This window comes from Bombus terrestris, chromosome 3 (genome assembly GCF_910591885.1).
Source record: "Bombus terrestris chromosome 3, iyBomTerr1.2, whole genome shotgun sequence".
Classification (NCBI taxonomy): Eukaryota; Metazoa; Arthropoda; class Insecta; order Hymenoptera; family Apidae; genus Bombus; species Bombus terrestris.
Window position 1 is genome coordinate 2,761,652 of NC_063271.1, and position 13,764 is coordinate 2,775,415.

At 43.9% G+C, this 13,764-nt stretch overlaps 1 protein-coding gene and 1 long non-coding RNA gene across 4 annotated transcripts in view; one reads left to right on the top strand and one right to left on the bottom strand.

The window, feature by feature from the left end:
• Positions 1-46: 46 nt before the first annotated feature.
• Positions 47-335, top strand: LOC125387210. Its single transcript, XR_007227782.1, has 2 exons — positions 47-185; positions 248-335. It is a non-coding gene; the product is annotated as an uncharacterized LOC125387210 (long non-coding RNA).
• Positions 336-1,178: 843 nt separating this feature from the next.
• Positions 1,179-13,764, bottom strand: part of LOC100649165 (rho GTPase-activating protein 20) — a 182,380-nt gene continuing 169,794 nt past the window's right edge. For 2 of the 3 annotated variants that reach the window (XM_020868543.2, XM_012320709.3), the window contains 7 exons: positions 8,426-8,614; positions 6,220-6,375; positions 5,925-6,142; positions 5,509-5,635; positions 4,292-4,953; positions 3,915-4,213; positions 1,179-3,737 (listed from right to left, as the gene is read on the bottom strand). In XM_020868543.2, the coding sequence (XP_020724202.2) occupies positions 2,563-3,737; positions 3,915-4,213; positions 4,292-4,953; positions 5,509-5,635; positions 5,925-6,142; positions 6,220-6,375; positions 8,426-8,614 (2,826 nt within the window). In that variant the 3' untranslated portion in view covers positions 1,179-2,562. The remainder of the gene's footprint in view (positions 3,738-3,914; positions 4,214-4,291; positions 4,954-5,508; positions 5,636-5,924; positions 6,143-6,219; positions 6,376-8,425; positions 8,615-13,764) is intronic. The other variant, XM_020868544.2, reaches the window with a different exon arrangement.

The following is a 13,764-nucleotide window of genomic DNA, read 5'->3' on the forward strand; positions in this document are numbered from 1 at the left end:
GAGTTCAGCCGGAACCGACCGAACGCGGCCTACGTACGCCACTAATGAAAAACACGTAATGCTGCGTTGTGCGTAACGCGTAATACAATAGACCGGGATGCGTTGATCGTAAGTCGATGTTGTGTAATCGACAATCCGATGCAGTCATTTTGCGATTCCCATGCGATGATGCATCTCGCTTTAAGGTACGTCGGTTGCGCGTTTCTAAAAAAGAACACTGCTTAAAACAGCGATATTTTTTTTATAGCTTGTTACGCAACGAGTATGACACGAATTACTTGTATAATTCGATCGTATCATCGAGATCCAAATATAAACATTTTTATCTACTGTCACGTAATATGTATTATTTAACAGATTTACTATCCTTTTATAACTGAAATAAATATTACTCTGAGATTGAACCAAGTAACAGCATCGATGTGTATCATCTGTATGGCAAGAGCAACCTGTGCTTCTATAGACCACTATCTAGATTTTATAAAATTAATTAATGATGCTGTGGCAGCCTTGATACGATAATCATACGGGATTACGTGGTTTAATTCAAGGTTTTGTACAGTGATTTGTCGAAGCGCTATGCGCAAAATTACTATTATTAACCATGCCCCAAGGATATGCCGGTTCTCTGTAAAGAGGTGTGTCCTGGTAATACGGAAGACGCGGTTTTCATTTTCGGCGAAAGTGACTCGTTATCGAGTTGGCTTTATTATCATATGTATATATAAGTTCCACTTACGCCAAAAGATGAAGCGCTCTGTCTATAGGCTTTTTTTCCAAATTAGGATCTAAACTGTGCTTCTTTAATTGCTCTTCATTCTAGGAATGTACATTTAGAGTATGAGTCGATCGTTTATAGATAATCGCGTTCACACGTGATATTACGTACTCTCAGATCAGGTATAGGCTTGTCTAATTGAAGGCTAGCGAATTCCTCGTAATCCATAAACATGGTGAACGCATTTTACAGATAAATGCTGTATACGAACATAACCCCATTTATTTGAAAGAATTGATCAGAACAAGAAACGCATATTCAGGTGATACTCGCGCGGAAGTAAAAAACACGATCGTCCGCGATGATTTTCAGGACTGATCACTGAAATTCTTGCAGCCGCTCGCCAGGATATCAGCAGGATGCGAGAAATGAATATTGAATAGAGTTGAATACACGCAACTGTATAAAATACGAAATATATTTACTTCTCATAGCATGTCGTATAATTTAGATAAGTATACATACCTTACGGGCATTGCATAGGGTATATCATATACGTTTAGCAATATAAAAGATTACAGTTTACATTAATATATACAGAGAAGAGCGAAAGATTTGGATCGCGATCGAACAGTTCCGTTCAACTTTCGCGTGTATCTTATAGTTTAAGATAATCGCCCTTTTATTATTCGCGTACACGAAACACTACGATTTATATGTTCTAAGTTTTAAAAAAAAAGATAGAAGACAAAATGGTATTATTATAATAAACAAAGAGAGAGAGAAAGAGAGGAAGAATTATTCAACTGTCATGTTTATTCCGCAATGAATCAATTTCCTGTTAGGAGACAAGAAGGAAACGTGAATCTATTATACAAAGAACACAAGAGGAAACGCGATAGGGGGGAAGGGGGCAGTCAATGTTGTTTTCTTGTTGCGCGAGTTTGCGAACGTCGGACAATCTCGAAATTGCGGAACATATCAATACAGAGATGTGCGCTTAAGCTATGTGAACGTATTTAAAAAGATGATGTTAGGACGACGAATGGAAACGAACCTCGCTCTGCCTTTTCTGACGTAGTTGCAATAAAATTTGCATTTTATTATCGGGATTCGTTCCGTAGATATTGACGCCTGATTCTCCCTCTCTAAACGGCAGTTCGCATTTGAATATCGCACAGATTGTGTTTTTTTTTCCACATAGTACGTGTACTTTACACATTATATATATATATAAGTATATATATATATAATTTCATTCTTCTCCATTTTTACAAAAATTCTTCGCGTAAGAAAAGAAATTACGAATAATATCATCTCGACGCAAGTCTTGTCCGCTACAATCTATACTTAATAATAAATGTCTCTATATGAATAACTAATTTAAAAGAAAAAGGGAAACCTATGAAGGCTCGTGGAAGCACCCTGAATCACTGTATAACAGTCAAGTCCTATCGCTAGGAATCGTCAACAATCGATAACGTTTTGTGACTTACGAATATCTCTTTAAACGTAATTACTTTAATTTTTTCGATTTGTTTTGAGGAAACAAACACTAAGCAACTCTATATAATTCTTCATTCCTCGGTGAGCATACAATTCAATATTATACACATCGCAATTCTTCCCGATATCGTACGTGCGTTCCAGTTTGGACTAGTTTCAGTCGTAACGAGATCGCATAGATACACGTGCCAACGTGTATCCATGATCTCGACCTGCGACTTTTTCGGTTCTTTGATTCTCCCGAAGTGCCAACATACACACAGACGCATCATACGTACACCACACACGTACACACAAACATACACGCGAGAGCGATTCTAATAGCTCCTTGTTTCATATTAAACATAGCTCTCGTCATCGACGACGGATCTTCCATATCCTAGGTGCCTAGTAGTAACCGAGGCACGAGGTTGAGGAGGCGGACGATAAGGAGGAGGCGGTGGTAAAGACCTTGACCTACCCGTCACTTTGTGTCTGTCCTCCAGATTCATGTGTACCGGTGGCAGATGCCTCAATCTCGGTGGTAGTGGTGGTGGTGTATCCGGCCATGTTCTCTCTTCTTCGTCGTCTTCGTCACCGTACAAATCGATCGCCTCGGCTTGCTTGAACGAGTACAAATCACTCCTCTCTCTCGAGTCGTATATTTCGCTCGTTCTGTCCCTATTTCCATAGATGCTACTCTCAGATTCGTATCTCTCCGTACGCGTCGTTTCTTTGTTCACATATATCTCGCTCTTCACCTTTTTGAACTCGTACAGATCGCTTCCCGAATGGTAGCTACCGTTCTGAGACACTGGTGACTCGCGATTAACATACATTTCCGACTTGACCTTCTTGAACTCGTTGAACCGTTCCTTCTTGAATTCGTATCTGTCACTGGACAACGTCGTGTCTCCCGACAGATCCTGCTCCGAATTATGAATGGAGACCCGTTCCGTACAGATGTCCTGTTGCGTAGCTCTTTCGTATTCCGTTCGAAGATCCCGCGTTATGTCCAGCTGCGAACTCCTGTAGATGTCCTTGCAATTCTCCATGTTCTCCTTCATAGAATCTTGTCTCAGATACTCCCTACCGTAGATATCCTTCTCATCGAACCTGTCCTTACGATGATCGTGCTCGTCCAACTTTGTTCTTGGCGTTCTCTTCAGCTGAGCCCTCAGCCAATCTTGCCTCTGAAAATTCGGATTAGGGTAACCGATGCTGCTCTTCTCCTCCCTGAAATTATGCTCAACGGCGCTCGCGTGATGATTATTTGCCGCGTATCCGTTCATTCGCTCTTCCCATCCACCGTAGACACGGATGTACGACTTGCTGGTAGACTTGTCCTCTTTGGTCAGAGACTTGTCGAAGCTGGATGACGATGCATTCGCGGCAGAGTCCTCGGATCCCACCGGAGACTCTGGGATGAACAGCTGACAATCCGACAGGGTCAGACCAGAGTCTCTTGAAAGAGACATATGGTCTTTACGTGGTGGTTCCGTCAGGTCCAGGCTGTCCAGAGAAAGCCCACCTGCTGCAACGAGAGAAATTCCTCAGTGGACTATCGAAACACTTACATAAACTGAATACCAAAGGAACAGATGCATACTTCGCTTCTGATTCACAGAGTAAAAAAAGAAAGAAGAATTAAAGAAAAAGACGAAGAAGAAGAAGAAGAAGAAGAAGAAGAAAGATAAAGCAAAGTGCTCACAGTGAAGGCTATCGGTGCTTTCTTCGGCTCCACTGTCGCTGCGTTCCTCCCCAAAGAGTTGCGTGACGCCCTCCCCAAACAGGACTTCACAATGACGAATCAACATTTCCGTTAGTGTAGGGATCGCCCTGCTCTGATTCACCGACGGATTTGGCGACCAGAGTAAGCTTGGTCCACAACACACGCCCAGATTACTGGCGCACATGAGATTGTGCTTCGACCGCCGTGCCACATGGTGTAGAACGCAAATCAAATGCGATAGCAGGGTGTAATTCGCTTTGGGCAATCTATCTAAAATACTGAAATCACCACTGTCCGTTAAATATCGCACAAACACAAAGAATTTCTCGTTACTGTAAAGCCGTTTCTTCGCTTACTTTTTAATAGTTTGAACAGGATTTGGCGTGTCCAGGCTATCCATCCAGAGAGGAAACAGGTGGGAAGTTAGCAAAGGGTCCGGTAAGGATCTCAGAAAGTCTTTAAGGAGAGCTGCCACGGCTATAATTGGAGCATCTTCCAAGCAACTGGGATCTCCAGTAGACTCGATCTGGTCTCGTAGTTCTCGAACGATTCTAACGTTCGCCGATTTTCTGAAGATTCCTTGCGTGAATGGTCCCTTGGCGAATAATTGCTGGAGCATTACCAACACAGGTTTGGGCAACCCATTTTCGTCGAGTCTTGATAAATTGACTCCAAACAAACTCGGGTTCAACGAAAGGGATCTCCTCAATAACCCAGTGATCTTGGACTTGTTCTTCTTTACCGGCGATTTTGGTACCGGCCTGAGTATAAAGTGGCACGTATCGTGTCCACTTTTGTTGCAATGCTCCAAATCGAAACCTTCCTCCGCAGACAGCGTGTGTCTTAAATTCGACAGTTTGACGGCGAAAGGCCTCTCGTGTCCTATCAGAGGATACGGCGCCTCGTCAGCAGACGTTCTGGCCCACAGCTGAAAAGGTCCTTGCAGATCCAAGAGACGCGTGGCCAAATTCACACAGGCTGCCGCTGTCATCTCGGATCCCACCATAATCGTCTTACACTGCAAATACCAAGATGGGACACGGATGTAGCTCGCAACACGAATAACAGGATTGGTCGGAGAGAATCGTAATCGCGCGCAACACAGACATACGGTGAAGAGAATACAAGCTGGTACACGCGATTATAGTTATTAGGAGTTACGCGAGAGTATGCGTTCACGTTGACCGCAGCTTCTGGCAAACGATAGGCGCTCGCGTGTTCTCTAATAGAGGTGTCGAGCGGCGCGTGTATTTAAATACGCCGCGCTGGTCGATAATGAACCTCGACCGGAGGAGCGAACACGTCGTACAAAGGCCGCGAGATAGAAGGAGGGTCTTTTTAGTAGAACCGAACCACTCCAGCGTTGACGTCAATGATATAAAAGGGGCATCTGAAAGAAGAATGCCTCCAGGAAGGTCAAGCGATCGAACTACGGCCTCTCTTGGCGCGCTACGATGTGCAAAGAATGGACCGTGAAGGCGTGACCGCGTGTATCTCCCTCTCGTTCGGCTTTGAATACGCGTGTGCGACTGTATATTGCGCGCAACGACGGAGAGCAGTATGTAGTACTTACGTATTCCGTGTTCGTGTCACTGTCGTGATACACGACTTGAATGTTCGTGTCGGGCGGCTCCTTCATACTCTCCTCTCGTACGAGTTCGGTCAAACGTCCCCACCAGAGATCCCTCGCTGCAGCAGTCCTAAAAGAAACGAATAAACGTTTGTGTGATGCGCGATGTCGCGATAAAGCCGACACTTCGACGGTTAATCGAACGATATATCTCTTTGCCGCCACCCTCGAGCGGTTTCTCGTTTGCGAGTTTATTGCGCCACTAAAAGAATTCTGGCTGGGACCTCGAAGCGACGCGGAGTCGCGACGCCATTACGAGTCCAGGTAGAGGGTGTAAAGAAACGTGAAAAGGGTGCAATAACACAAGAGAACGAGATACCAATAGCGTGGATAAGGCACATGTAAAGGCAGGCACGTACATAAAAGTTGCAACGACGTTCGTAGTGGGCCAGCCGAGGACGAAGCTCGTTTCCTGAGATTTGCTCGTTTCGGCCACATCCTCTATATGCCCGGCAGTTAGCCATAGCTCGCTCATTCTTACGGATTGTTTTAGCTTAAAGTTACCACCGCTTCGTGCCTTTGCTATGAGCAATAGGTCGGAGAAGAGAAAAAGATGTCTGTCCTGGGACTGTACACCCTGTAATTATGGAAAAGAGACTGTATTATTACGGTGAACTTAAACGTAATATTCGAATTACTATTATGATCACTCACCGTGGTGAATTGTACCGGAGTCTCCAAGAGGAAAGTCCTCGGCGGAGATTTCGGAGCTGGTGAGTTGTTGGACACGTTTAGAGATTTCTGCGACAACACTCTCGTCAGCCTTCCAGGGTTCCCGCCGTTCCTCTTGCGGATCAGACTCTTCATTTTCTGAAACGAAACAGACCGCGTTGCCGTATAACGAAATCAATAACAAACTCTGCTATATTTGAACAAGGGCAATACCATACCACTGAGAAGCAAAACAAAATTCCTCCGATTCGACCTAACCAATCCTTTTGGATCGCCGTTATATTTGTTGCACGAAATAGAACGCAGGGAATCGATATTGGAAATGGAAAATATCGACGCGGTATCGAGCATGGTTGACAAGGGATTAGCATTAAATTATCCGTTGGAAGGGACGCTCTTCTGTCCAGTTACCGTGTTAAAGGGTCACAAAGTAACGACTAATTTTGATGCTCGGATCTAGGACATAAATTATTATCATCCTCGCAGCAGGCGCCTAATAACTGAACGCCAACGTGCCAAGCCGCATTAACATTCGGATGTCTTAACAGCATTATTTCACCGGCTCTCTATTCACCGACGGTGAAGCATCGTTTTTTTCAGCGAGGAACCCGTTCGAAATTTTTAGCGAAGGCTGGTTCACATTCGACGAAGCTACTGGAAAACAGTGGAAAATACCGATTTATATCGAAGCCGTTTAGAAGCAAAATTAAACGACCGTTTACTAGATGTATTGCGACGCAGTTCCAGTCGAGAGATTCCAACGGATACCAGTTGCTTTTCCCGTGACTTCCGCCGATGTCAAGACGCGCAGAGACGGATGAACAGTTACGCCTGACAAATAACCCTACCAAATATAGCAAGAAGACGACACACGAAATTACAAACGACCACAGGGCAGACTGATTAACATATTTCGCTTTGACGGCGTCGAGCGTCAGATTTGTGTCCCTCGTCATTCCTTCTTGGCCTTCTTCTGCCTTACGAAATCGATGCTCCTCGTATTCCGTTCTCTCGACTAGATCGTAACTCGCCTAAGTCGTTTCTGAAACTATCGGTTCTTTACTAATGCTACTACTTGGTTGTTGCGTTGCATCGAATTATCGTATGTTAATAAATGCCGTGGAAATCCAGGTAAACATACCGATGACTCCAAATGATCCTACGTGATTCGTGAAAGCGTTCTATCATCGTTCTCAGGAATACGCGCATGAAGGTGCAGAGCAGCATTGAGAAACGCGAGCACGGGTCCACCTATGCGACCAGTGCAGCGGACCCGTGATCTCACTAGATGCCCCGTAATCCCTGCTCTTGACAATACGTACTCTTTACGCCCAGTATGCAAATTAGACTGCGATACACGTGGGACGATGACACGCCGCGCCGCGGCAAACAGTGTTGTCACTCGTAGATACGAATGAAAATCTGTATCACCGACTCGCGTACTTTAATCATTGCGTATGATCGAAAAGGAATTCGAAGGAGAAGAAGAAGAAAACAATCTACGAAGTATCGAGTCACGATCTGAAGACAAAGCCGAAGACTCGGCGTTTACCATTAGCTTCAAAGATTTATATATTATCTGTCGGCTGTCAAATTGCAAATGAAAAAGTCGTCCAATCTGAGAAGCGAATTGCAGAGTGAAGCGTCTGAAGCATAAAATAGCTGTTGGGTCCGTTGATTCGCGAAGTACGAATTGTAAACCCGAGTAGTACGTTAGTCACTGTTTAGAATGGAGAATTTCGACGATGAATATAATTCGCAGCCAGCAGGATCAGTTTCACGGATTAAGTATGCACATTTCCGGGTCAAAAAGCACAACGCGTTTCCTAGTTAATCCAGCAACGTTGTTTTTTCACTATACGTCACATCCATCATACGTGAAAACGGCATAGAAAAAGATTCTGTGGAGTGGCTTGTGAGATCCGTGGGAAACATCACGCGTGTTGAACGCGCGAGTGTTTTTCACGAGTGTCAGGAAATATGCTGTGGGGTGCTCGTGAGAATCGTTGAAACGCATCGTACGATAGCGTTCTTTCCTACATCTCCTATAACTGTTACATTTTTTAAGCAACAAATTTTTTACGCTTATTTCGCTGATTTTCTCTGCGTTGAGTAATCGCGATGACGAAGGAAAAAGTCTTACGCGCGAATGTATATGTTAGCAAAGCGCGAAGAAACAGACAAGTACCGTGGTAAGGACATCTCGTTCGTGTAGCCGGAGGTTATCACCAGGAAAGAGTTCCTGGATACGATGAAGATCGCCCTCGAGCTGACCACGTTGAAGAACGGCGCCACTCCCGACGCTTCCGTTTCCGTTCTCCACTAGGTTTCTTGCCTCCTGGCCTAGGTACCTCTCGTATTCGGCCAGCCTCTGGACCTGCAACATTTAAAAAGCGTTTTCCCGTTAGATTTTCTCGGTTGTTTCTCTTTGCATTCTAGATTGTATCATAGATTCGCTAAAGTTCTACTATATTTTATTTATACCAGGATTGTGGATGCAGAACGTGGCTTGTTCTTTTAAAAATGACAAAAATGTTGATCGATATTGTATTCGATATATTTTTTATGTTTTACCGACAAGAACCATCGTCTGTTCTTATCGATGATATTCTTAATGACGTATTAGTAAATTAAAAAAAAAAAATAGAAATATCCAGAAAATTATTCCTTTGCATTACCAACTCTCGCACGCTCTCGAGAAACCAGGCTCGAATGATCGCACCACAGTAAATCGATGAATTTTGCGCAACACTCTGCGAAATCCCTCTACTTCGCCACAATTACGATAATGTGAAGTTCTAATGGTAAGATTGTGAAAGCAGGAAAAGGAAACTGTTGGGAAACAGGGAGTGTGTTCGTTTTCCCCAGCGATCGACGCACCAAGTTACTCGGTGATATCGGTCGGTGAGTCGTAACGCGAAATGCTGCCGCGACAAAGAATCGACGCGAACTTTTTCAATCGCAACGATCCGGATAATCGTGGTGCGCGATACATCGAAGCGAGTTATGTAAATTCATAGCGACTCACCGTTCAATCACGTCGTGCCGTTTCGTTCGAGCTAACTCTGCTCGCTGGAACGAACTTCTACCGACTTGCGACCACGCGATCGGTTGATTCATTGCTTAATTGCAACGAGACACGAGCTGTCCGCATCAGCTGTTCGAATTTCCGTTACTGTTTACGATAACCGCCCACGGATTGGCCCAAGCTGTAGACTCGTGCCAACGTCATATTATTGTAAAACTATTTCATTCTCGAACTATGTACACTCGTGAGTCTTAGCTCATTCTTATTTTTAACGCGACTTCGATGATTCCACGTCGATCATGAACTTCAAATTTTATACGACTGCAGAAATTTGTTAGTATGAAAATGAAATATAGAACTCGATGAAACAATAGTCGGTCGTTGAAAAATAAGTTTACTTTTGTCTTGAAATAAGTAACTATTCTAAGAATCACGAGCGGGGGTGTACACGTGAGACATCGACAGAAATATCGTGGCGAATCGCTATTTTCCCTGACTAGTCGATTCGTCAAGGGTAAGTACGCCGACGTTTTTCCCTTTCCCCGTTTATTATCCGCACCCACACGTGCCTCGAAATTTTCAATTAAAATGCGACCACCGTGGTGCGTACCACCCACACAGAACCGGCTTTCGTAACGAAAGTGTACGTACTACTTCTACGTCCGTGTTCCGCTGCGTGATCGAACCAGAAATCGGATTTGGTATCCATGGTCCATGTACAAACGAGGTAATACGAATCTACTCATAGCCGGTCAAATCGCGGTTAATCCCACAGAAGGCAGAGGCTTAAGACGAGCCGCTAACGAACCCAAATTTCACTGCGTCGTCGATTATTCGATGATCGATCGACAAGGATTGAGCAATCGCTTCGATATTATCATAAGCCAACACGTGTATTCTATAGTAGCCCCTGTGATACAACGAGATAGTGAAATCGGTCAAGTTTACGTCACGTTTGAAGTCGCTGAACGAACTTTCGTTGTTGACTGAGAATTACTTACGAAACGTGGAAATTCTTCGATGTCTTAGAATTCTGTCAATCGTGACTTAACGTTGGAAGCAAATACGCGAAACGACGACTATTTTCTCCCAGCGATATAATTATAAAACGAACGTCTGTATTCGATAAATCAGTTGGAATCGTAACGCAATCTCCGTAAACATACGCAGCGATCAAATAGTCGGATAGTTATATAGGCGATTTAACAAAAAGCGAGCGATAGAGAAGGCTAGGTGATCAAAGAATGGGCTCTATTCGCGATAGATGATCGAGCAAGAGGCAGTTCGTAACGTAAAACAACTTGGAGAAGACAAGGTTAGCCGCGAAAATTGAACTAAATTACAAACACCTGCGAAGAATACGCGGTTAGCGATCCTTCCTCTCGAACTTCAGTGAAAGACGTTTAACTTGAAATTACAGCTGGCTGCCAGCGAATGGTTTGCGGTAACTGTGCGCCCGAGTTGATTACTTCTTAATAAGGTACATAAGTAGTTTAGATAATACTTAGGTAGCGAACTCTTTACAGATTTCAGATTCCCATTCGTAGATGTTGCATCGTTTGATTAATTTAGAGCCTCGCCATATCGTGGAAACTGCTATACGATCTCAAACGGTGTTTCAAACTCGCAATTGCTTCGATTCATTCGATCGCAACAAATTCTTCTCACGTTTAGTATACCTACGTTCGACGAGTCGGACATGTAACCCTCGTCCATGAACACGTCCACGTACTTGATGAACATCTCGATCTACGAACGTCGATCGTGAAATACGTTTCTGACAACGACACGCGACAACACGCCACGAAAGAAAATATACGGGACAGCTGCGGACGTCGAGAGGGAAGGCGTGACGAGGACCGGTTGCTCGCCTCGGAGCTGCCAGACTGACTACAAGAACGGAGCGAGATTTCGCGCGCAACACACCTCGCCCCGTGATACATCTTTCGCGTGCAATGAATCATCGGACCACCGGAAGTAATCGCTTCCACCTGAGTAGAGACTGTACCTCGTATGTCACCGCTTTTCTTATCTATGCGCCTTCTCGCGTGACGAGTACCAAGAGACGCGCGGAACGCGTGGCCGAATACGTTTTTTTTTCGCCATCATGTTATTATCGTTTTTTATCGAGATGGAAAGTTTTCTTGAGTGGGCCGACCATAGAGAACGATTGGGCGTTCTGCGTCATCGAGAGAGATCTTTTTCCTTCGATGGAAGACCTTCGCTTTAATTTGCTAATCGAATTAGCTGGGATGCTGCGGTGGAATATTTTGATGATCGTGGAAAGAATTCTCTGTGGCGAATTTTTTTTTTTTTAGTACATTTAATACATATAGATATTTAATAAATTTAGCCAGGATAGAAATTTGTTAGAAATTCTACAAGATTAACAATTAATCTTTTACTAAATTTAATACGCATCTAATAAATTTGGATACTTAAAGGGGACATTTAAGAAATTTATGAAAAATTCGTACTAAATTTATTTTTTAAAAATTCCTTAGGTTTCAAGAATTTTCTATAATCCGCGAAGTATTTCTCTGCGATATTGCAACAAACCATAATCAATAAAAGTCTTCGTAATTACAAATATTAAAAATTATCCGAATATTTTCCCTGTATTATCTAAAAATCCACTCTTCCCAGGATTGGAATAGCGCTTGATAATCAGGGTCATGATGGAATTCGTTCTAATCACAGTTCCTTTTCTTCATTCTCGTTTTACTGAAGCTAGTTAGGTTCGCGATAATTGCCGTGTTCGACGTGCTTTACGGGAGTCGGAAAATTTCTCTTTCACGGAGTAATTTTTACAGTTTGACGCTATTGGCATTCTTCGATGCGTATCATCGACCACGAGGCCACATCCAATATCCTCTCTCTTCTCTTCTTTATTCGTTTTCTTTCGTTCCGTTTCCCATCGTCATTGTTCCAACGACACGTACTTTTACGCGGCATTCTTACACCGGCACCGTTTCTGGGCCCGTTTTCGCACACTTTCACCGCGCCACATCGATTATATTCTTAGGAATAGCTCGAACATGGAACGCGGCGTTGTACGCTCGATCGACGATCGATAATCGTTATCGAGTCACGAGCTGGCCCACGTATCACGAGACCGAGTCATACGTACTTATTTTCTTCTATTTCCTCTACAAGCAACGACACATAGTCGCAAAACATTCGTACGAACGTACGAAAGCTTCGAATCGCTTTCTGTACACGATATTCTTCGTTCGATCGAATCAATTGGCCTTTTTGCTCGACTAATGTCGAAACAACTCGATCGATAGAATATACAAGTCTTTCGCGTTAAAACACATGGAACACGTGACGCACTCCAGTTCCCAGACATTTTTCTCAGAGGTTGTTACCGATTCGCTAACAGCCTAATTGAATTTTTTTTTCAACGTCCTGCAGACAGCGACTAGTACGTCGCTAAGAAACACACGGAAACGAGATATCCCGTGACGCGTCTGAAATATGTACACGTTCGAATTCCAGAGGTTGAATACTAATACCAGCAGCTTTCACGATGAAACATTTTATACTTCGTTTCTTTCTTTTTTCCACTAATCCCCATATATTAGAGAATCCTCCGTGTCTCTCGAATAAAAGAAAAGAAACAGCCGTCGTCAGAACCACCGAAATCCTCGATGCCACGGTTCGTATGATTCGTTCCAGGGGCACAAAGAGTTCCATCCCAATCGCGCCTCGAGATCAGCGAAATAAATACTTCACCGAGCTCGAGTGCTCTTCGGTACAAAGGAACTTCTGCTGGATAGACCGTAGAAGAAAGAAAGAAAGAGCTATTCCAGGGAAACCGTAGGAAGGTTTCTTCTTGTAGGGTGGCTTTTCGAGGGGTAGGTGTCCTGACCATGCACAAGAGGCTGCTTGTTAATGCAGCTCGACGAGCCTCAGGATGCCTTCGCATATTAATCAGCGGCACAAAGGAGCGACATGTATGTCCTGGGGACTCGCGAGAGCAAAGAAAGCGACGTGTGAAAGAGAGGAAAAAAAATTGGTGAGGTAAGGAACGTACATTTCGTTCCGGAGAGGATTTCGACGGCGCTACAAGCGCCGACCGGTTAAATTATTGCTAATTAGCATAGTAAGCACGCATCGGGGAAAAAAGGAGACCCAAGAAATGTACGTGTACTTTTCTATTCGAGAGAAGTTGCGGCTCGACAAGTCGTGTGTGCGCTCGTAAATCGAGCTTTCTGGCTCCGGGCGTAGAAATCCGATTCCGCGTATTATTCCCGATGCTTTGCACAATCGACGCGTCTACTGTACATTTATCGCGAGACCGCCGTTTTTATTCGCGTCAGGTCGACGTGTGATCTTCTAAACCGCAAAGAGGATCGCGTGCGTGCAGGTACTTCTGGCGCAAAATAAAATTCTCGATAACGTAACCCAAATATTTCCACACGTGTGAGACTTTCTTCGTCGCTTGGTTTTCAACAATCGTCTTTTATTAACGCTCTGTTGTATATATATGCCAA